We start from the raw sequence: 24,947 nt of genomic DNA, 5'->3' as shown, positions 1-24,947 counted from the left end.
TCTGTTTAGTTTAGCTACTATTTTTGACTGTCTTAGCTCATGCTTAGATATGTCTGGTTTTACTTCGGCTGTATAGCAGGCCTGGGGTACTTTTAGATAGTTCGGTACTGTTAGTTTTAGTTTAGCTTAGCTTATTTAGACAATTAGTTATCATTGTATCTTGTACCTGTCTGTAATTTTGTTTCATTATAATGTTCTGTAACTCTGTCTGTAATTTTGTTCTTGTGTTGTAAAGCACTTTGAGTTGCCTCGTGCTGAAAAATGCTATATAAATAAATGTACCTACCTACCCTGTACTTTCCCAATCGCCTAAGCCCCTCTCTGAAGACCTCTGCTGCTCCCACCTCGCAGCCCCCGGCTGTCTTACCTGGTCCAGGCCAAGTCCAGGCTGTGAGTGCTGCTCCTGGAACTAGTGTTCCGATTAGTCTGGTGTTTTCTAATAAAAGGTTAAAACTTTGTCATTGTCTGCTCGTTTTAACTCCACTCACATCTGTCACTAACATGAGCTGGAAACTGCTGGAACACTAGTGTCTCCGTCAACAGGTGAGCTAGTTTTTCATTGTCATGAACTGAGAGGAAGCTGACCAAGCCCTTGCTCCAAAAATGGCACCTTTAAGATCAACGGACAAGCCAAATGCCTTTTACTTCAGCTCAAATAAACAGGTAGACGGTAAACTTGGACATATCTGGGTGTTCAAACAGGACAATGATCCCAAACACATCCAAATTGGGTTTTGATTGGATAAACCTGGTTAACACTAAGCTTCAAAAATGGCCTTCCCAAAGTCCCAACCTGAACCCTGTTGAAAAATTGTGGACTAAGTTTAAAAGTTGGGTCCATGCCAGAAAACCAATTTAAATTGACTTAACCAATTCTGCCAAGAAGAGTAGTTAAATATCAGCCAGAATTATACCAGAAGCTTGTTGATGGATACAAAAAGTGAATAGTTGAGGTGTAATTTTTACCTCAAATTGAAGGAACTTATAACCAGATATTAGTAGAGATGTATGCATATATTTGGGCCAATTTGCAAAAATCTGACCCTAAATTAATCAGAGAAAATCCACTATAAATTTAAACTTGTGCATTCAATTCTTCTTTCATTCCATCTCTTTGATTCAAGGCTTTATAATATTTTACACAGTTCAAAACCGATGTGTGAGAGTTACCTTGTAAAATAACTAAGCCTGCCCTCTCTGTAAATAATAACCCCAAAACAGTAGTTTTGTTATGGATGGTGTTCAGCAGCTCTACACGCAGCCTGGTGTTTCACGTCTTACGGCGCAGCTCTTCAGACAAAACTCTTGAAGACAAATATAGCCCCCGTCGATGCTGCAGTAACACCACAGCCTTCTAAAGTCCAACGCTTCTACAGCTGACACGACCTGGGAATGATGGGGATGACACATCCCTCCCACACGCCGCCCCATCCCTCGTCTATGACTTCCATCGCTGGTTACACAACCAGCGGGACTGAGAGCGCTACTGGACACCCACACACATATCCTCCCACTGGGGCAGCGAGCATATCTCACTGCCTCTCTTCTTTCTCTCACAACAACCAGAATAAAACAAATAACAATACTAAATTATTGTTAGTTTCTGCTGTTTGATTTACACTTAACATTGCCAGAGCTGTGAGATGCTGAGGTCATCTGTCACAGGTTTTTGTGGCTTTATCTCATGAAATGAAAAGTGCAGCACCTGGCTGTGAGAGAGAAGTTGGTAGGAAACCTGAACTAGTGAGAGAACCACCGCAGAGAAAAGAATCCTGTTTTAAAGCGAATAATATTTCTGTGGCACTTCACTGCAGAATAATGGCAACAACACTGGCTGAATAATAAACTCTGTGACTGACTAAAGACTGGGCTCAACTATCACTTGTTTGTGTGTTTACATGTTAATAGATTCACACTTTAAAGGTGTTACAGAGAATACAGATAATCAAGAACTGCCTCGCTTCCTTTTTTAGCTCTCATGTCAGGGTTCACATGGTTTTGTTTTTCTTCCTCTTTGCGCTTGTAGAGCCATACTGTATCAATCACTTTATTTGTGCCCATCTGACCTTCGCCTGCATGTGTTTTTTTTCCTGCTTGCTCCTCATCTGATGTGAAAGCCAGCTGTCTGCCTGCTGTCTGCTCATGTTTTTCTGTTATGATTCTTTTTAGCAACTGATACAGCTTAAAAATATAAATTAACTTTATTCATTATAATAATAATAATAACAACAACAATACATTTTATTTAGCCTCTCAGAATATCTATGGGTGCTTAACAAAATAAAGCAGAAAGTAGAACAATAAATTCATAAAAAGTTAATAATACACAAAGTTGTCAAGCTTAGAAATTTAGTCAAATGCCTTCTTGTTCTGATTTAAATGGCCAGTTGCTACTTTATGAGGTTGTTTGGGATAGTTGTCTTGTTGGAACACCCAAATGTCTCCAAGTTTCAATTGTTTAGCTGTTGATTTGAGCGGAAGTTCCCCTTCTTCATTATTCCAGTCATCAGTACCACTGCATGATGCTACCACCTCAATGCTTGATTGTTGGTACAGTGTTGTTAGGCTTGAAGGTTTCACCTTGATTCAGACTTGTCATTGTGACCAAATAGACCATTCTTTGGCTTGCTGACCATAAAACCTTTCTCCAGAAGGCATTTGGATATCACTTTTGGATCAAGGACCTCTTTCTTGGTCAGCACTCTCTCAGTCCATGGTGATGTAAAACTCTCCTGTATGTGGACAGCAGTTTCCAGTTCATGGCAGGTTTGAGCCTTGGTGCATCCTGGGTTCTGCCTGAACAAATTTCTTTTCATCTGAGGGTGACAGTTTGTATCTTCTTCAAGGTGTTGGCAAAGTGGTGAAGCATTTGAAAAACTTGTATGTACCTACACCTGTTTGAAATCAATGTATGTACGTTTTTAACCCTGTGCTATTTAGACAAAATTCACATTAAATTTAAACTTGTGCACCCAATTCTTGTTTTTAAAAATCTTTGAAATTGTACATCGTATAATCATTCTACCCTAAAAAAGAACAGTTCAAATAAATATTTAAAAGCTCAAAATTAATATAACGTTCATGCACATGATGAGTGGATGTAACCTTCTGACTGCAGCTGTACTGTATATACGGTGTACAGCCCAAGCAGAGTCTGGCACCAGCAGACACATACCTGTTTCTGGTTGTTCAGGTGCATTTCCCGGTCAGCCACCTCCCGCCTCAACCGGTCCACATCCTGACTGAGCTGCAGCCGATCCTCCCTCTCATCGGAGGCCTCATCCAGCTGCTTGGACAAGTAGAAGTTCTGACGGTTCAGCTCAGCATTTTCCTGAGTGAGTGAGGTCAGCTGCTCCTCCAGGTCTGTGATCACCTGCAGACAAATCAAAACTCAAACATAAAAAGCAGATTTTTGAAGAAATATAGTTTTACACAGTTTAAGACCATTGCCTGACTTGCTGTCTCTAAATAACAGATTTCATAAAAAGTCACAGAGGATGCTCGATGTAGATGATGTAAGTGGATAATGTAAGAATGTGTTGATCTGTTTTGACGTTACTGACCACCACTACAATTTAAACACAGTAATAAGCTGTTTACACTCAAAGCTCTTACTTAATCAGTATTATGCCAATGACCTGAGGAGGCAGAACCTCTCCAGCACAAAACGTATGCTGAGTTTCAGCTCATTATTGTGACTTTTTCTACCTCAGACACCAGGTAGGAAATCTTATTTATCCACCATTAATTTCAGTTCATTTGATCACTATTCAAGTGCATGTACTTTGCATCCAAATATAGTGAAGATGTCCTATTACATTTTGCATTACATTGCTAACAGCGTTTAAAAATGAAGTGAAACATTTAGGGTTATGTACTGAAAAAATGTGTCTATAACAAGACTTATGTTTTTCACAAGCATGAAGTTAGAGAAAGGAGAGCAGTATTCAGTTGGCCATTAGGCTGTATGCTTTTCATTAACCAGAAGCCAGTTGTCTAATTACTTAAACTGTCTTTCAAATTACCAAACAATAAATAAATAATAAATAAATAAACTTAATTTCCACTTATCAAGGCTGGCAACTCAAACAAAACAGTTATACTTTTGACTACTCTTGGATGTTTAGGATGGACAAAGTCAAGGCTACTTGTTCCTTCTTCTCATTATCGCTACCCTCCGGCACAAAAACAATGCTTTCCTTTATTTGTGCCTAGGTGTTATGCTGGAGAGAATTCCACAAGAAATTGTGTGTCATCACTTCTTGCTTTGTTTGTGTGCATCAGTTAAAGGGGAGAAATCATTTAAAGAGCTCCCTTTTACATTCTGCTCAGGTGGAGAAAGAATGAACAATGATGAGAAAGCTGTCTGCAACGTGATTGTTGCTTGTTAGTGTTTAGTGAGCAAACAACTGTGGGACCACACAGTCTGATCCTGTCTCTCTCTGCTCTCTGGGAGGTGTCTTTAAGGGCACATTTCTGACAAATTAAAAGCCCCTATGTTATAGACAGTGTCATTGTGCACTTTGTGGTTGCAGAATGAGTTAAAACATGGATGTAAAGTCCCACTCCAGCAATTACTGATTTCCTAAAAACTTGTCTACGTTCAGAAAAACTATATATTGAATTGCCACAAAAACTCTCATTACCATAATTTGGGGTCATTCTGCAGCTGCTTCCTTAGTCAGTGTATTGAGATGTTTGATACATTTACTCTGCTGTGCTGTAAAAGACCAAGCAACAATCACTGAGAGCAAGACAGGCAACATCTGCGAGCACTCACATCTTTTTAGTTTTTGGAAGATTCTGGCATAGCTACTCAGGTCTCACTGACTGGGGCAAAGGATGGTAGAGCAGAAAAATGCAGGACAAGGTTTATGGCTGGGGTCTAGAGTCAGGAAAATCTATGAGCCACAGTGGGACTCTTAAGCAATAAACCCCACACCGCATGGCTCTAAAGCAGATCTCTCCACTGGTCTGTCAGTGGCAGCTCTGCTAGCGTCCAACTAGCTATCAGACCTCAAACACAGACTACTCTTCATGACTTTGCAGGTGTTCTTTGCACGTTTGGTTACACTTAAAATGAGGACTCCACACCCTTATCCTCTCAGATATTTTAATGGGACAACTTATTTGTTGGCACCTTCAAGCCATGACCTTCAGAGTGGACTGGGCTGGTTTGAAGCTACGATGAGAGTCAGCTCCATGTCAGGCCATGGTTCTTGACCAGAAATAAAGTACAATGCTCATTCTAGGTTTGGGGCCAGTCTTTGCCTCAAGCCAAGGAGTTCACATATCTGCTAGTCTTGTTCCTAAGTGATGGTAAGATGGAGCAGGAGATGGATAAACAGATTGGGGGCTTATCAACAGTAATGAGGGTGTTCCTCCAGTCTGTCATGGTGAATACAGAGCTGAGCCAAAAAGCTAATCTCTCTATTTACAGATCTGGCTACTTTCCATGTCTCACCTATGGTCACGAGATATGGATTCATAACTGAAGGAATGAGAGCCCAGATACAAGCAGCTGAAATTAATGGCCAGGCTCAGCTTTAGAGAAAAAGTGAGAAGCTGTATCATCAGCGGGAGCGTGAAGCAAAACTGCTGCTCCTCCTCATTAAAAGGAGTCAGTTGGCTGAGGTGGTTCAGGAATCTGATTAGCATGCCCAACTGTGTAGAAATCCTGAAGAAGACCCAGAACTTGCTGAAAGGATTATATATCCTCACTGGAAATGCTTTAGGATCTGCCAGGAGGAGCTGGAGAGTGTTGCTGAGGAGAGGGATGTTTGGGTTTCAGTTCTCCTGTCCTTCATGACCGAACTACAGATCATCTGAAGAAATTAAGAAATGGATTACAGCATGCCTAAATAAATTGAATTTACTTCAGTAGTAGTTTAAAATGTTTGAGTAGGACATAATGTTATGTTAGGAAGGCTGCTGAAATGTTTTTTTTTTTATCCACCTCAGTTTACTTAAGCGTTTTATAGACTAACATATGATTCTGTTACTATGTTCTGCTGGATTTCAAACCCTATTTCATTTGGTACTGTGTGATTCCAGTTTTGGCACCTAAATCCCATCAACCTTTACCTGTGGGTCTTTCCTCTGCACACTTCATCTTTCTACAGTTCTCTAAGCAATAAGACAAGTGTTTATGTGAAACATTAGACCACGCAAAAGCTCCAAGTACAAGAGCTAATCACTCCCTGAGATGGAGAAGTTTCTCAGAGTGATAAATGAACGAGAATATTCATCCATTGTCAAGTGTTGTGCAATCACCACCCTTCCTGTAATTTCCAGCAGATGAAAACAAAACAGACAGTTGAATTAGGGCTGATGTCCCAACTATTTCAACTTTCACTTACCCTGAGTACCTTCTGTTGAGTCATTATTTGGTGAGCTAGTTTCTGAATGGTGCCTGTTGTGTTTTCAATTTGCTAATTGCAAGTATGCAATTAAGACATATAGACTGAAAACCTTTGTCTAACAGCTTTTTTTGTGGTGCTGTTATGCTCAGGGAGTACCAAGTCTCCCTCTTAGCTTGTCTACCATAAAAAAGCCAAACTGAACTCTAAGCATTTGTCAAGTGTATGACATTTCACAAGCCTACACAAAACAGGCTTTCCACTTTTTACAGGAGTACATGCCCATTCAAACTGAATTTTACACACATCTCCAGTGTTTTGAAATGTGCTACAAAAACTGACTTTACAAGTTGCAGTCAAGGTACTTTTGGCCATGCAGTTTTCTCAACGCTGATGTTGACTTAAGAGCTGCAGTTCTAATTTTTTGTTGCTCAGAATGATCTGAAATATGTAAACCACTACTCATCAAAAGTGAAAACAGACCGAAAGTTATATATTTTTTTTATTTGGGAGAGTTGTTTATTTGCTCTACATTTGATGCTATAAACACTAAGCAAGAGGTTGAACTGGAAATTACAGTGGGTTGCAAAATTATACGCCCGTTTTATATTAGAAAAAATATAAAATTAAGAAGTGGTGAACTATTCAGGCCCTTTCATTTGAAACTCCATCCATTACCTTCAGAACTAACATAACAAGTTAAACAAAATCCACCTGTAAGTGGTCTAAGGGGCAAATGTACACACCTGTTCTGACAGCTTCCTGAACCAACACCAGTGCAACACCTCTAAAAAGTAATTGAACTGTACTTATGTACCACCTTTCAAGCCAACTAGGTTCCTCAAAGCTCTTCACAACACAGTTTGTGTTTGTCATTTACCCATCCGCACACAACACTCTACCACAACTCTACAAAGCTAAATGTGAATAAATCCTTATTTTTCTTCCAGCTGTTCCCTTTTCAGGGGTTGCCACAGCGAGTCATCCTCTTCCATCTAACTCTGTCTTCTGCATCCCCTGTCCTCACTCAAACTACCTCCATGTCCTCTCCAACTGCATCCATATGTCTCCTCTTTGACATTTTCCTAAGACAGCTGCATCTCCAACATCCTTCTACCAATATACCACTGTCCCTCCTCTGCACAGGTCCAAACCATCTCAGTCTGGCCTCTCTAACAGTCCTTCAATCTGTGCCTTACCTCTGATGACCTCATTCCTAATCCTATCTATCCTCTCACAGGTCTCCTTATCATCTTTTCTCTGTCTTGATGACACACCAAGTACCTTCCTACCTGTGGCTGTAGTAGCCCAGTCATCTGCAAGGTCTTTCTTACCACCCAGGGGTTTTAACACCTCCTCTCTGAACTCCTCACAACATTCATTCTTCCTCAGTTTCCACCATTAGGTCCTCTTCTCTGCCTTTACTCTCTTTACAGTCCACAATCTTCCTCAGGTTACCTCTTCTACAGTTTTGTCTACTTGTGTACTCCTGCCTCCACTCTTATAGGTCACGCTGTGTTCCTTCCTTTTTGGAAATAGGTGTTGACTACAGCCATTTTCATCCTCTTGGCAAAATCTACCACTATCTGTCCTTCTCCTTCTCCTCATCTCCTCTGTTTCCTTCACCAACATGTCCATTCAGATCTGCTCCGATCACCACTTTCTCCTAACTGGGAATACGATCTAACACTTCATCCAAATCCTTCCAAAATGTCTCTGTCTCTTCTACGTCACATCCAACTTGTGGAGCATAACCACTGACAACATTCAGCATCAGACCTTCTACTTCTATCTTCAAGCACATCACCCTATCTGACAATCTTTTCACCTCGACTAAATTCCTTGTTAACTTCTCCTTCAGGACCAGCCCCATTCCATTTCTCTTCCTATACACACTATGGTAAAACAGCTTAAACATTGCTCCAATGCTGCGAGCCTTGCTGCCTTTCCACTTGGTCTCATGCACACATAAAATACATCTACCTTCCTCCTCTGGAATATGTCAGCCAGCTCTCTACCTTTGCCTGTCATTGTTCCTACATTTAGAGTTGGTACCCTCAGTCCTACACTCTTGACTTTCTTTTTCTCCATCTGTCTCCTGGCACGTTTCCCTCCTCTTGGTCTTCAACTAACAGTAGCACAATTTCCCCTGGCACCCTGTTTGTCAACATAACCGGTGGCAGTCGTTGTTGACTGATCCAGTATGGTGTCTCTTGGATGAACTTGTTTTGGCAAAAGTGTCTTGGATGCCCCTCCTGACACAACACTCACCATTTACCTGGGCTTCGGACCGGCACAAAAGATACACTGGCTTGTGCTTCCTAATCCTTCTATACTGTAGAGTCTGATCAGTGCTTTGAATCACATTCATACACCAATGGGGCACACAACTGTGGCAATGAGGTGTCTTGCCCAGGAATACTTCAACATTTGACTGCATACTGCCATATTTGAACCTTTAACTCTCTTGTTGGACGACGAGTGCTCTACCACTGACCCACAGCCACTCTACCAGTGGGCAAGACATATCATGAACACCAAGGAAATCTCCACACAGGTCAGAAATAAAGCTGTGAAGATGTGCAGATCAAGGTTGAGTTTTAAAAGTGTATTCAAAACCCTGAACATCCCACAGGGCACCATTATGGAAAGATTTTGTCACCACAGAGAACCTGCCAAGAGAGGGTGGTTTACCAAAACTCAAGGACTGGATAAGAAGGCATTAATGAGAGTAGCAAACAAGAGGAAAAAGGATAACCCTGAAGGAGCTGGGCAGCTCTTCTGTATAGATGGGAGGATCTGTCCATAGGACCACTGTAAGCTGCACAGAGCTGGGCATCATGGAGGAGTGGCAGGAAAGAGATTAAAATTGAACATTTTGGGCATCAAGGATATCACCATGTCTGTTTCAAACCTAACAATTAATGTTGATACTACCATCCCTGCAGTGATGCATGGTGGTGGCAGCATCATGCTGTGGGGACCTTTTTTTCAGCAGGGACTGCAAATTAGTCTAAAATGAAGTAAAGATGGATGGTGCACCATATAAACAATACTTGAGACAAACTTGTTGGAGTCTTCCAGAGACGTGAGACTGGGATATAGGTTCAAGAGTCACAGTAGGCTAAATTATTTTTTGTAGGATTATTACTTAAGATCAAACTAAGAATTCAATTAAATTTCAGCTTTTAAGGCAACCAAATGGAAATATTATCAAGTTGGTGAATATTTTTTTGCAATTCACTGTAACAGCACTATTACAGAGAATATATATGTCATTATACGCAGATTGAAAGTTGTGGTTAAACCATAGTCACAGTGTGTTATTGATGCACTTTGTCTTGTCAGACTACTTGACACACACAAAAAAACTTTATTTAGTTCAAGTTATATCCATTATGTTCCAATTTCACAGATGGAACTACAGCAACTAAGGCATATATGCAGTTACAACTGCAGCCACATCATCCTATTATCACAGCTGCAGTCTGTCTAAATCAGCCTCAGCAGCAGTCTATGAAAGAGCTGGGCCAATTAACCCCTTTTGTTTCCAACTGCAGTGGTCCACACTTGCATCTAACAGGTCATTACAGTCCACCTGCCTGGTCGCAGTTACAAACAGCAGTGTTCTTGTTGAGCTTGTTCACTTTAAAGTCAAGTTTCTAAGCCTCAAGCCAGTTGCACTTTAAAAAAATGAACTACAATTGTATTTCAAAGTATGCTCTGCGACATTGAGAAATTAACATGCACTTTCTAAATTACATGCAAGAAAGCGTATTGGACATTGTGCATGTATGTATTGTTCATATTGTTGTTCCTCCACACTTAAACTCAACCTTACATCTCACACAATCTAATCTCTGCTGCTGTGTAATTACATGATGCAGATATCTGGGTCAGTGATATAATGCAGGAATCATTTTGGCTAAACTAGCCAAAGTGTTTAACCCAGGCAGTATTTAGAGCAAGAGGTGGGCTAATCATTTCATTAGCATCAGTCAGTTTCCTTCATCAGCCGTGTCTACTGGGCACACTGTAGGGAAATGAGGGTTAGAAGCTGATGAGGCTTCCTGTTAAAAGCCCCTTCTTCTCAGCTCTGTAATGGGAGCATGTATACCATGCAAAACGGAGGCAGGGGAAAGAAGCAAAGCTTTTAAGTACATAAATTAGCTGTCTGCTCTGCACTGACTCAGTAAGTCTGCTCCTCTGAGGCAGGGGGACTGACAAATTCCACTAAATTCTTCAGGCGAGGCAGGAAATCAATGATTGAATGGATGCGGTGGTGATTGGCCAAGCATCTACATTTACTCATCTGTCAATCAAATCCATTGAGCAACTTGAAAACCTGCAGCAAATCACATCCTGAGATTTACTCCCGCAACACAGCTGAATACAAATTGCTCAATGCTTTTTGTGGAACCTGTGGGTGTCACAGTTTCCTTGATTAGAATTAACATTTACTGTGAAGAGACGATACAAAATGCAGCTAGGTCTTCTCTTTTATTTAATGTGAGTGAGCAGAACGAGAGCTGCGGGGTGTGAAACCCCCAACTGTGTGAAACCACCTAAAGTTGACATTTTCAAACATAAACACATTTTTAAAGGTTTTTCTTTACAGAAATGGGCTGCTAATACTGTTTTTTTTAAGCAAAAGTAAAGTCTGATTAAGAAAGAAAATACTGATAAAATGTTCTCACTTGATGCCATTTTAGTCTAAAAAGATGACTTAATTCTTGCATTATTTGTTATATTGATATATGTCAGCTATGTAAAGATAGGGTAATAAAACAATAGATTCTCTTAAAATAATGTTTATTTTGTCCACAAGTTTAAATCATATCAGTGAGTTTTTATTGTTGCCTGATGTATTTGGAGCTCCAGCAAGAAGCAGGGATGACGATTCCAAATGATTTTCTTTACAAATATTATTTAGTTTGATGAGTTTTAAAGGCTTTCTATACTTTTATTATGCTTCATCTCTTATTAATTTAAAAATATGAATTTATTTTTAAAGCTTTAAAGGCAGAAAGCTTTTGTCGATACTGAAATAAGCAAGAAGTGTTTATAAATCAGATTTAGAGCCACACATGCAAAACTCAATCCTCCTGTCATGGCTATTTATGATTCGTGGCCAAACCACAATTTGCCAGGTATAGAAAATCTAAAGCAGTTCATGACACCAGGAATCAGCACCCCAAGGACCCCACCCGACCTTGACTGCTCTTCCCAGAGGTGGTGGGCCATGGCATGGTGAATGCTGCATCCTGTAGCTTTTTCAGGCATGGCCCGGCTGAGCCACAGGAACCAAAGTTCGACCATCAGGTGCTTACTGGCGTGCTCCAGCAGACACTTTGATACCAGGCCTGGTACCAGGAAGGTGTTCCAGTTTTCCTATTCCAGGCCAGGTATCCTGTTTCCTGTGGTCTTTCTTCATCAAGGTCTTTGATGATCTATTCTAGACTTTGTAAATGACTACTCATCAAAGGTTTAAAAAAAAGAAGCAACAACTCAGTTCTCAGCCTTAGAGATAAGGTAGGGAGCTCTATCATCTGAGGGGAGCTTGGAGTGGAGCTGCTGCTCCTTTGCTTTGGAAGGAATCAGCTTAGGTGGTTTTGCCATCTGATTAAGATGGTAAATGGCTTGCACTTTTATAGCGCTTTATCTAGTCCAAGGACCCCAAAGTGCTTTACACTACAATCATTCACCCATTCATGTACTGATGGTGGTAACATTGTAGCCACAGCTGCCCTGGGGCAGGCTGACAGAAGTGAGGCTGCCATCACACCAGCACCACTGAGCCCTCTGACCACCACCAGTAGGCAAGGCAGGTGAAGTGTCTTGCCCAAGGACACAACGGCTGAGATAGGCAGAGTGGGGGCTCGAACCAGCAACCCTCTGATTACAGGACAAACCCCTACCTCCTGAGCCACTGCCACTCTCCCGCCTGAGGTTTTCTGAGCATCTGCTGGAGTAGGAGACCTGGGATAAATCCAGAACTCACTGGAGAAAATGCATATGCTCTCTGGTCTAGGAAGGCCTTGGGGTTCCTCAGGAGGAGCTGGAGAGTGTCGCAGGGGAGAGGGATGCCTTGGTTTCCCTGCTAGACTTGTTGTCTCATGGATGGATGGATGGACGGACGGACAGTATTAAATCTGCTTCAAAATGTTAAGTGCTGGCAAAAATAATTTAGAAGAATGGATCAGAAAGACCTTCACAAAAGCCAATAGTCCATCTTTAACATGAAAAGTTTACCTGTCTAAGCCTTTGGAACTTCCTCTGTATGATCAGTAAAAGTAATAAATGCTTCAAGAGTAAAAATAGCAAGAAATATTTGAGCATATTAAGTTATGTTTATTGTAGCATACTATGAAGGTCAAACATTGTAAAGTGAATTTGTTTGAGCTACCCTAAAGTGTAGTTCTCAACCCAAGTTAGATTTTGACCAATAAGACTGTAAGATTTGGACTTATTTCCTGTTTGCAGCATTGTTACAGATTGATTCTGGTTGTTACAAAAATCCATACACAATTGCAAGCACGTATTCATTTGGCAGTCTGGGCATATGGATGTCTTGTACTTCCTTTAATTTCAGTTTAGGTCATTTTATGAAGACAATTGACTGGCAACAAAAACCTTAAACAAGTAATAATTTTATGGAGACCTTAACAAACATCAGTGATAACATTGTTTTATCTTTATGAATTGTTTTGTTGTTGTTGAAAATACCATATAAACAGATGTTAGATCAACATCTTTGCTGGTTATAAAATAGTAGAAATTAAAGCTCTTCTTGTTGCTAAACTTGGCTGTGTTTGCCTGATTCCTGGCCAGCTGAATCTATGGACTGCATTCTGAACAGTTTGTATGTGGGAGGATCTCATAAGTAGGGCAATGAGATAAAAGAGATGCAGTGATGTTGGTATTAGTTTATGGTATATGAGTCTGGCGGCACTCAGATCCCTTAAACATCAGTTCTCAAGGAAGGAGGATAAAATACATACCTCAGCTAATACAAGCATAAAGCATGCGAAAAGTCGAAGCTTTTCTGGTAAATTTGTCCAGAGTGTGTACAAACAAAGACCTTAAATTATCTTTCATTATTGTGTAAAGCTGTTTTTAGAAGAATAATTGTGGGTTAGAAGAAGAATAATTTTCACTTTAGCAAAGACTGAATGATTTGGTGCTGTCCTGAAATAGTTTGGAGTCGTGTGCAAAACAGTCAGAGAGACATATGGGGAGAAACTTGGCCTTTAAGTTCGCTATGATGATGTGTGATGATTCAGTTGATGTTCAATGCCAGGAAATATGTCTCGTCTTGGAAAGAGTGACATCGCAAGAAAAAAAAGAGGGTAAAAAGAGTGAGCAGCTTACTGCGCAGCTGTCTCTCAGGGCATCATACTTGCGTTGTATCTCATCTCTGTGTGCCTAAAAGACACAATAAGATAAACGGAACAGATGTCAGTGCTAAAATGATGGAATATCAGAACTTCTTTACTTATGCCCCCCTCCTTACTCTAAGTACAGTGATCTCCTCCTCAGCCTCTGCAGTGGTCTCCTCCAGCTCAGTCTTGGCCTGCTGCAGCTGGTTCTCCAGAGCGTGGCGAGCTGCCTGCAGGTTGCTAATCTGAGATTCACGCTCTTGGAGCGACAGGGTCAGCTCCGTCACCTGACGCTTAATCTCCAGCTTTTGTTCCTCATGCTCCAGCCCGATCTAAGACAGGCAGACAGAGAGGGTTATTTGGGATCAGGACCCCAAGGAGCAGTTCAAGGCACGCTGACCTGACTTAAAGTGACACAGCATTAGACCTGACAGCCCAGCACAACGAACTCTAAACAAGTTTTCTACACAGGCCTTTTTACTGTCACAAGTTTTTAAAATAGTAAAAGTTTAATTGATTTGTGCTGCAAAGTTACAGGGACACCTAATGCTGGTGATAAAGCAATATCAAAACTGGACAAGTCAGAAACTGTACAAATGATTTCTTGCCTCTATCTTCATAGATCCCTTTAGATCACACTAGATCCTAAAATCATAAATTACATTTACAGTCTGAACTCTACGGCTGATGTTTTTTAGTTTCTTCATATTAAACTTAGCTTGTATTGTACCACCTGCTATTTGGGGTGCTATAAATATTTTCTCATCAAATATTCAAGGACACAACTACACACAGGTGTGCTTCCTCTATTTGAAGCTAAATGAGCACAGATGGAAGTGCTCAACTTTATTAACATTCAAACATAGTCTGTCAGATGTTCCACATTTTTACTTAAAATGACTTTGGATATTGGAATTCAAAATGAAAATGCTGAGCTATAGCTAACAGCACTGAAATAAAAGAAGCCTATTAAGGACTCATCTGTCTAACATCTCATCTTTTAACTCCACTCACCTCTCGGAGCCTCGTTTCTAGCTCCATTACACGGCTCTTATGGCTTTGCTCTTGTTGACTCATTTTCTCTAGGTGCTCTTCCAGTTTGGCATTCTGGGCCTCCAGCTTTCCTGCTTGAGACTCAAGGTAGAACTTCTGCTGGCGAAGTTCAGAAATCATTTCCTCCTGAGCTTTCCTAACAAGATCACACACTGACCTCAGCAAAACAACTTGACAGAAAGCTATGCAGCAATCCCAAGATATCCAAGTATTATTTAGGAACTAGAGAAAATTGATTTTCTGCCAAAATACAGCTAATTGCTGAATGACTGCTGAAGAAGCTGAAACTGAGTTGTTAAAGCTAAAAAAGCAGAATGCTAACGAAAAGCTAAAAGAAGGAAAATGCTACCTAAAAGCTAAAAGTTACAAAATTGTAGCTGAAAGCTAAAAGTATCAATAGGTTAACTAAAAGTAAAAGTACCATAAAATGGCAAAAAGAGATCAAATATGCTAAAGTACAAAGGAAGAGATCTTAATGTATTTCTATAGGGAAATGTTTTGTAAATAAAGTAAATTATTTTGAAAAGTATAAACATTGCAAAAACCAAAAGCCATAGTACCCATCTCCTGAATGAGCTGAAAATGTTGGTATATGAATGGCTAAAATAGCACAAAGTAGTTAGACTGCAAAAAGCCTATGGAAAAATAAAAAACAGGCTGAGTCAACATTTACACAATTACTGTGCATCAGTGTTATGCCATCCATAGAAAAATGACAATAAAGGCTTTGACTTGAAAAGATTAAATGAGACGTTTCATCATCATTGTTAAAGTTAATAGGATTTTTTTTTGAAAGGTACTTACATGTTTTTCTGGGTGTAGATACTGCTGTTGGCGGCCAGTTTGTTGGCCTCTGAAAGTTCAGTGATTCTCTGCTCCAGGCTGTTCATCTTTGAGTCCATTGCATTAATAGTCTGATCAGAAAACGAGGACACATTAAAGTGTGCTGAAATTAGACATTTAGTCAGTTTTTTACATACTGGATGTAAATGAGATCAGCTGAAGGCTCATATTTGTGCTCAACAATAAAAATATTCCAAATGTGAAATCTATGTCAGGATGAATAATTTTAAAATACGCCTGAAACCGAGCCATTTCCAAGCTGGTCACTTCTTACCGCCTTCTGTTCACTGATGATGCTGCACTTCTCCCGCACCTCCTCCTCATATTTGCTCTGACTGGACTCCAGCATCTCCTTATCAGCCATGTCCGCCTTCATCTGCGCCTCCAGCACCTGTTCAATGCCAGCCAGCCAGCCAGCCCACAGAACCACAACCAGGATGTCACTTAACAGGACAGAGAATGGTGTGAAGATGACCAAGCTTCAAGCACAACTGACCAGGCAAAATCTTGGCCACCAGATTTACGCAATGAACATCTTGTAAGTTTATATAAATGCATCTAGCTGATGTTTTCCATGGCTCCATAAAGAGTCCAGAGTGTGTGTATTCGAACTGAACCTTTATTTTGTCCTCGTAGAGCTTTTCCTTTTGTTTCAGATGAGTCTCGAGCCGCTGGGCTGTGGCTTGGGCTTCTCGCAGATTCTCTTCCAGCTCCTGCACAAAAGAACAAGCATGAGGTAACTCCTCATGTCCTTTTTAGGTATATTTCATTTATGTTGATTTTAGTTGCAAACAGTGAGAATTTATGTATCTGAGATATAAAAGCATTCTGATTCAGGGTGTAAGTAGGAGATCACTTCAGAATCAAAAAGGCCTGTGTTTTTTCTGATGCCTTTGGGACAAGCTTTTTACAAAGCAGTGTTGACATGCTGTTGTATTACTCATGACATTTACGTAGGAAAAATTAGCACGCCTTTGCAGTCAGTGAGTGACTTCATGTAACCCATTATCATCTATAACAATGACTTCAGTCCCACCTGTTCTCTTTGTGGCTTTTTCCTTCTTTCAGTTCTGGGTTTACATGTCAGGACATAATAAAAAAAATGATCTGGTCTTTACCAGCTTCTGAAATTATTCAAATCTAACTTCAAGAGAACAAAAACACACAACAGATTCCATCATGTCAATTATTTATGAAACAAAAATTAAGCCAAAATGAAAAAGCTCACCCTATGGTTCAACAGCTTAAAGAAAATCCTTTAATGTCAATAACTCTCAGTAGTTGATTTAGTTCGACTTTATCAGTCTCTTACATGGTGGTAGAGGTATTTTGGCCCACTCTTCTTTACATTGTTGCTTCAGTTCATTGAAGTTTGCAGACATTTGTTTCTGCTCAGCTCTCTTAAGGTCCCACCACAGCATTTCAGTCAGGTTGAGGTTCTGGACTCTGAATGGACCATTCCAGCACCTTGATTCTTTTCTTCTTCAGTCATTCTGTTGTAGATCAGCTGCTGTGACCCAGTTTGGTCCAAGCTTCGGCTGTCCGACAGATGGTCTCACATTTGACTCCAGAGTCCTTTGGTCTACAGAGGAGTTCACGGTCGACTCAATGTCTGCAAGGAGCCCAAACCATCACACCTCCACCAACATAGTTGAAAGGTGATATCAGGTGTTTGTGATGATATGCTGATCGTTTCCTTCAAATAAAGTGCTGGGAATTATGGGCAAATATCTCTACTTTGGTCTAATCTGTCCAAAAGGACTTAGTCTTCAAGATGTCTTATATTGTTTACTGAGGTGCAATGATGCAAACTAAAGTTGTGCTGCCTTTAGATAGAAGAGGCCCCTCCTGGGAAGATTAGCAGCTGTCTTAAATGTTTTCCACTTGTGAAAAATCTTTCTTTTATAACAGATGAATGATGGACTCCAAATTGTTTGTAAATGACCTGTAACCTTTCCCAGACTGATGGGCAGCAGTAGTTGCTTCTTTAAGGTCATTGTTGATGACTTTACTCTTGACATTTTGGTAACACATACCTGTCAGCTCCAGAGCAGCAACCTGACTAAACTCCTTAACCCAAACCATCACACCTCCACCACTGTGCTGACAGTTGGTTTGAGGTGTTTGTGATATGTGTTTGATTTTCACCAGGAGAACTTAGTTTTTCACACACAGCTTTTCCATTTTGGCTTAATTTTTGTTCAATAAATAATGACATGACTGAATCTGTTCTGTTAAAAAGTCAAAGCAATTAAAGTTTCTGTGCCATTCAGAAATCGAAGTAGTAACAGTAGCAGTGGTTTTCTTTTGTGAAGACACATCTAGGATTAAAGATGGAGTCCGGTGTGCACAATTTTCATTAATTTGACCAAACTCTACTGTGAAAAGTGATAGAACAATAAAGGCTGTTGCATACAACACTTTGGAGAGAAAACAAAAAATGTCCATCGAATGCAGTTCGTTTCTGCCCACACTAACTATTTTGAAGTACAACCACAGTTGTATCATGGCTGTGTGGGGGGATAAATTAAGACAATATCATGTAAACTGAGTTCTTGTACTTTGTACGTTTGGTTTTCCTGTAAATATATATAAAATAGTTTACATCTGACATCATGTGTGAAGGAGGTAAATGGCAAACCTGAATTGATTTTATTTTATTCTTTATTTTTTTGCACTGCCTCTGCAATGATGACAATGAGCTGTGTTTATCTCACACCTTTTCTGAATATTTTAGCTCTGCATATTAGATGAAAGGTGGCTTACCAGAATCTTATCTGCCATCTGCTGAATCTGCTGGGCCTTGCTCTGGAGTTCATCTTTTAGTTTAGTCTCCCGGCGCTCAACGATCTCCAGACGCTTCACCTGGTTCTCCAGCGTTTTCCTTCCATCCTGCATAAAAGAGAAGAAATGCACAAACCTTCACTTAGCAAATACTTCTTATAGCTGTGAAGACACAACCTCAGGTCAGCCTGAATAACTGTGAAAAACAGGGATTTTTACTCTTTTGAAACTGCAAGAATGACAATTAGCTTCAGGATTTCCACATCAAGGAAGAAATTATGAAAGTGGTGGTATCCACTTGCCTTGTTAGTGATTCATATAAGCAATGTTTTTATTAAAAGCTACTCATGATGGTCTCAAAATGTTCAAAATGACTTAGCATGGTAACATGTGACTTTGAAATTCTACAAAGTTGCTCTTGTCCACAATTGTTTTTCTTTATTTCTCTGATTAAGAACAATCTAACTATTTACCAAATTTAAATGCCTGGTTCTTGATTTGGAGTGGTGCATAAACAGGTATGTAGCAGACTAACAAGCACCAAGCCTAAAGAATCCAGCAACTGGGAGTATTGGAGTAGTTTAAGCACACTCACTGCAAATACTAACAGGTGTTTTTGTAATATTTGTATGAAAGTGCCCTTTTTTTCTTAAAGTCCTAAATTAAACAAGGTATATTTTATGATTAGTTCATAGAGAAGTTTTTAGCACCTGTTGCACCTGGTGAAAGGATAATGTGATGTTGGATTGTTGTGTGAAATGAAACTCTCAGAAAGTAGTCATTGGATGTACATCTACAACTCATTACCATTTGGAGTTAACTGAATTCAAGATGGCCACCACAGCTGACTGATCACAAAAACAATGACTAGAACGTAGTCAGATATACTGAGCTAAAATTTGATGCAGTAGTTGTTGACAGTCTGTCTCAACACATACACAGAGAGCTAACACATCTGGAGAAATATCACATGAGATCGTGCATAACAACATTTACAAGGTTTGACAAAAATGGCTACAAATGGCTACTGTCATTTCTCAACATAAGAGGGTCTTAGTTTAAAATGTTGGCATGAAAAGCGGCAGGGGATATCCATTCCTTCATTGAATGCTAGGTCTTTATTCTTTGATTTTACTGTTTGACTTCAAAAAATGAGACAGTGAGAACAATCCACTGGCCAGAGAATGCAAAAATCAGCTGAACACAAAGGCTATCTGACATGCTATCATGCAATCACAGCACAAGTGGTCCTCAGGGGGGTGCAAAAACATGTCTTCAAAGGAGCATATGGGCTCTTTGTGCTTTGCAGAAGCCCACAGCAGATTTATTTATGCAACACTTTCAAGAAAGAGTTGTATAATGTTGCAAGGCAACAAATGACACTATACACAGAATAAAGAGAGGAGATGGAGACAGATGAGAAAAGATAAATGCATAACTGTGCGGATGTGTGCAGCAGAGATGTGCATGCACCTCGGTCTCTCGGAGACGTCTGCGCAGGCTGTCACTGGAGTCTTCTTTATTCTGTAGCCTCTCTAGATCACGCTCCAGACGCTCTTTGGCCATTTTCATGCTCTGAAGGTGGTCTGTGGCCTCAGCACTGCCCTTTGATGCCTTCAGATAAAGAAAAGACAAGTTGTCAGTCAAGTCTAACTGAACCTTTTTTGGAATTTACAGAATCTTGGGCCAAATAGATGAAGGTCAGTTTTACTTCACGTTCAAGAAAAAAAAGAAAAAAAGAAACTGTTTACACACATAGAGAATGTGTATTTTAGTTCTTTCTTTGTGAGATTTTTATAGCTGTGGTAAAATATAGTTCATAAAATTCAACTGTCATAAAATTGTACGCACTTTTTCATCTTTAACCAAATGACTCTCAGCTACTACCACCTCACATTTTAGCCTAATATCTGTAAAATAGACTGAGTTAAAGCCATATGTGTGTTTGCTAAGTTGATTAGCTGTGGTGACCATCTTGAAGTGGGCTGACTCCAAAGGTTAATCAGCTGCGGATGTACATCCAATGATTACTTTTTGAGAGTCTCAATAAAATCCATCCAGTGTTTCACGAGATATTTTGCTAACAGACAATCAGTGTTGTCACCATAAATTAATGCTAAAGTTTTAGGCAAAGAGCAGTAAATAATTTTAAGTATTTAGGATCATTTAAAGCTTTTGATTTTGACTCAAATCTTGGAGTTTCACAAATGAGACATTCATCTGTAGAGAAAATAATCATCTACTAGTTTTCTTTTTTTAAACAAGGAAGCACACCATTGCACACTGCTGAAAAAAAAGAAACAAGTCATGTGCACTGAGATAATTATTTCACAAACTTGACTTGCTGAGCCAGATGTAAACCCACATTTATTATCCAGTTTAGGCTCAGTCAGCATTGACTGTCAGCACATTTATTCTCAGCACAATGATTTGCACTTTTAAATATTCATTGCTAAGAAAAGAAAGCTGTGATAAAAGAGTCAATAGTGACAAAGTGATTGTTAACAACTGGACATTAACAGCTAGTGTTATTCAATCATTTCTACAAGACAACTCAGTTGTTCTCTGATCACTCACTTTATCAAGAACAGATTTCAGAAGAGACAGAAAGAGAAAGAAGGAGGTCAGGGAAGGTAAAGAGGGATTTTATTTTATGCATCTGAAATGTCTGTGTCTTGCATTTGAGCACAAGCTCCAATAAATTATTCATTAATCTTCACAGCAAAAATATTCTACCTTGGCAAGCTTCTCTTGTAGGTCCTGGATCCTCGTCTGCTGCTCGGTGCTGACCTAAGAAGAAAAACAGAGACGTCCTGTTCTGAAAAAAAATCCCTTCTTATTCTGTATTAAAGTCACTGTCATCCAAATGGAAAAGGTTTACGCTCTCCTAAAATACTGCAGCCACACAAACTTCATAGCTTACCTTCTCTAACTTGGTCACCATCTCTTCTACCTCTGCCTTGCCTTGTTCTTTAGCCTGTGGAGACATGAGAAGCTTATGAAGGTCCCGTCAGACGTCACCCTGACTTCAGCTAACTTAGGCTCCAAAACTCTGTGTTTCTAATTATGATAAGTTACATCCATTTTTTTTACTTTATTATTTTTACTGTGAGCACTACTCAGAGCATGTTGTGTAAAAACTCCACAACTCATTGTTTGAGCGACAGTGACGACCTTCTGGATTCTGTGCTGGTAGTCTGCAGCTTTCCTCTTCAGTTCCTCGTTGGCTTGTCGGGACTCCTTCAGCTCTGCCTCATACAGGTCGCTACGGCGACGGGCAGCGGACAGGTCCTCCTCCAGCTGCCTGATGGAAACTCGCATCTCCTCTAACTGAGCGTGATACTCCTGAGAAAACACAAACCTCCAATCAGTCGTGCTAAGGGAGAACAGAAGACCAGCAGTCCTGAGTACTAATGGAAAAACTTTTTTGTTTTACAAAATGACAATAAGTATAGCATGTTCCACTTAGTAAAGTACTAACATATTTAGCATGAACTGGACTTCAATCTGAAGAAAGTGGGTTAAATGTATTGATTAAACTGGACAGCTTTTAACAGAAATTGAAGTGAACTTGTTTCCTTTCTCTGTAAAGTGTCCTAAGATGACTCTATGTGGTGCTGTGCAGACTGAATCCAAATTGAAAATTATGAGCATTTTATCCAAAAAACTTCACATTACAGTTTAGCTTTAGCAGTAAACTTTGGAAAAGCTGTCTTAGCAGTTCTTACATGTCTTACATTGACTTGAACCTAAAGAAAAGGTTCAAATTAGAAGCTTCTAAATGATCTGTAACAAAGAAAACAGTTGGATATACACATATGATACACATATGTATCTGTTAAACATTAATTACTCAGAGCATAATAGATCTTATTTTACATTAAAGTTAACTTCTACTTCTGAAAGACTAATTCCATGACATTCAGTTTTAATTTATATTTTAGATGATTTTTCCCAACTTTTTGGCATGAGTGTAAAGAGCAATTATTATTGAGGGCCTGTTGCTTTCCCCTCTGATCTGTCAAACCAGTTGAGAAATATATTTTTTTAGAAAATGGGAATTAAAGACAACTCAGCTAACATTTGATGCCAAAGGGATAATTTGACCATTTTGTAGTGATGTTCTGTCAAATAGTTAGTACCTTATAGGCTCCATCAACCATGGCATCAGTCAGGCTAATGGCTAGCCAGACTGGACCCTGTTTATGGAGTTTTTTTAGGCAAATAAATAATTCTTGCTCAAAAATGTCATACTGATTCGAAAGAGCACCATATTAGAAAAATATTAAACAATAACATTTTTGCACAAGACAGTTTGTTCAGTTTGTTGATATTTCCCCAACAAATAACATCTGTGTTACGATGGGAAAGTAGGTGTGTTTGGACCGATGAGACCACTGACTGAAAGTTTGGGAACACAAAAGTTGAAGCTAAACATAAACAGGATTTAATGGCCTAAGTTTTGAACAACCAAAGGAGGCAGAGACACTTTGTCTTTTTTATGTCACTAAATGAGACACTCTGAGACATCAGGCTGCCTTAGCACCAAGACATTCATGTAGTGACACGGACGGTGTTCGATAGAGAAAACAAAGATAAACTAAAACAGTGTCATGCAAAAATGTAGATGTTTCAATTATGCTCATAGCGTTCTTTCACACCAGTAGGGCATTTCTGAGCATGAGCTGTTTTAGTTGCCTTTATAAAAGAGTCCCAAGTCTGGCTGCCCATTAGCCTGACTTTTGTAGGACTTCTCCCTCTTTCTTAATGACTCTGTGACTGCTGTCACAGCTGATAAGATAGTAACTATTAATAGCTGTTTGACAGCTCAAAATGACCAAACTATCCCTTTAAGGACTTGGGTGTTCTGTCCCTTTTTTTTAATTTTTAATTTCATAGAACCAGCCAACAACCTCTCGTCCTTGCCTCAAGTTTTTCATAAATAAGCAACAGCTAAGCCAACAAGTTTTGCTAAAGTATTATTCCAATGTTTCACTGTGAGGAAAAAAGCTGCCGAGAATCTGGTCTGGTGCAAAGTGAGCAGTTCATAAAGCAAACTTAGTACCAAGAGATTGAGAGGATGTTTGTAGTTCTTCCTCCCTTATCCCTAACATTTAAATCACAACAACAAGAAACAGTAAGAAGCCATGCAGTGGATTTCAGATGTTTAGCTATTGTTTTTATCTATTTTAACTCAACAGAAAAATTAGATGACCCTGAAACTAACAGCAGTCACCATAGCTGAACCGCAGCACACATTTTGCCTCATAAACCCATCTTTAAACTTGATTATTTTTTTTGATTATCCAGAAGTGCAGAAATCCATAGACATATAATGCATACATTTCATTATGGCTCGATAAATTGACACAGCTTCTAACCTTTTCTCCAGCGCAGGTTTTTAAAAATTATTTCTGTAAATGAATCCACCTTTAATCTCTGTTCTTTGTTGATGCAACAGAGCATGACTTCTGCATAGAAATGATAAACACTGCAGTCATATGACTGAGCGTGGGAGACAGATGCTTTTCAAGATGAAATGCTGGATTTAGCTGCTGTGCACACCCTGCAGAGAGGCTCCAAAGGGAGCGCAGAAGCAAAGAAAACGCACGAGCAGCAAACAATCATCAGAAATGTGAAGACGCAGTGTTTTAATCGTGCTCCACAAAGTTCACTTACTGGACAGCTGTGTGAGGACACTAGATTTGATTCTCCCCGTGGAGGTTTTTCGGATCATTTTTCAAGCAAATATTTTCATCTCCTTGCGCTTGTACTATGAAAGCCTGAGAGAGGATCCGATGTAAAGGTCCACACCTGCGTGTGTACAAATTACTGAATATGACACAACCAGCACTGAGTTCCTGGAAAAAGACCAGGGAGGGTCTGCAGCCAAGATAAGTGCTGGCATTTAGGATACACAGTCGTTATAAACAAATAGTTTTTTTTGGCCTTTAACTGTTTCCCTCAACTTTGTGCTGTTTTAACCTGTCAAATATCGTTGTTCAGAACATTACAGAAGTGACTTTTAGTAACTTCTAAAAATATTTTAGTTTGTTTTAATTTTTACTTAGAAATAAACAAAGATTCATCAACAACTTTCTGTTATTAGAAAGCTAACTACTTCAAGATAATAAAAAAAAAACATTACAAATAAAAACAAATGACAAAAAAAAAAAAAAACCTCAAATGATCCAGCTTTATGAAATCTGTCACATTTTTGTAAAATGACAGATAAGATTTAACAACAGTTTTGGTCAGTTTATAATTGGTGCTCCTATGTCCACATCACAGGTCAGTAACATGACTGTCATAACTCGGGAGGTACTGTCCAGAAAAGCGAAACCAAGACCAAACACGGAGACGGAAGTAAAGGTAAGTGGATTTATTTACAGGGTGAGACTATATACAGTGGGCGGTGTCCGGAGTGGTCTGCAAGAGAAGGAGAGCTAGGTGAGTCTCGGGTACAGGTCTTGATCCACACGGCAACAAGGAAGTGGTTATAATGTCTCTTTGTTTGCTTACAGATCCA

The 24,947-nt window shown here is 39.6% G+C and overlaps 1 protein-coding gene across 5 annotated transcripts in view; it reads right to left on the bottom strand.

Annotated features, from left to right (window-relative positions):
- Window positions 1–24,947, bottom strand: part of LOC108235002 (citron Rho-interacting kinase) — a 66,648-nt gene that overhangs the window by 22,195 nt on the left and 19,506 nt on the right. For 4 of the 5 annotated variants that reach the window (XM_017414695.3, XM_017414694.3, XM_017414696.3 and 1 more), the window contains exons 5-16: window positions 21,593–21,763; window positions 21,342–21,395; window positions 21,155–21,208; window positions 19,892–20,032; window positions 18,401–18,526; window positions 16,252–16,347; window positions 15,909–16,025; window positions 15,596–15,705; window positions 14,753–14,927; window positions 13,873–14,070; window positions 13,731–13,784; window positions 3,176–3,373 (exon numbers count right to left, since the gene is read on the bottom strand). In XM_017414695.3, the coding sequence (XP_017270184.1) occupies window positions 3,176–3,373; window positions 13,731–13,784; window positions 13,873–14,070; window positions 14,753–14,927; window positions 15,596–15,705; window positions 15,909–16,025; window positions 16,252–16,347; window positions 18,401–18,526; window positions 19,892–20,032; window positions 21,155–21,208; window positions 21,342–21,395; window positions 21,593–21,763 (1,494 nt within the window). Of the gene's footprint in view, window positions 1–3,175; window positions 3,374–13,730; window positions 13,785–13,872; window positions 14,071–14,752; window positions 14,928–15,595; window positions 15,706–15,908; window positions 16,026–16,251; window positions 16,348–18,400; window positions 18,527–19,857; window positions 20,033–21,154; window positions 21,209–21,341; window positions 21,396–21,592; window positions 21,764–24,947 lie in introns of those variants that run through there. The other variant, XM_017414697.2, reaches the window with a different exon arrangement.

This window comes from Kryptolebias marmoratus, linkage group LG1 (assembly GCF_001649575.2).
Source record: "Kryptolebias marmoratus isolate JLee-2015 linkage group LG1, ASM164957v2, whole genome shotgun sequence".
In the NCBI taxonomy this organism is placed as follows: Eukaryota; Metazoa; Chordata; class Actinopteri; order Cyprinodontiformes; family Rivulidae; genus Kryptolebias; species Kryptolebias marmoratus.
This window is presented reverse-complemented; position numbering and strand designations above follow the sequence as displayed.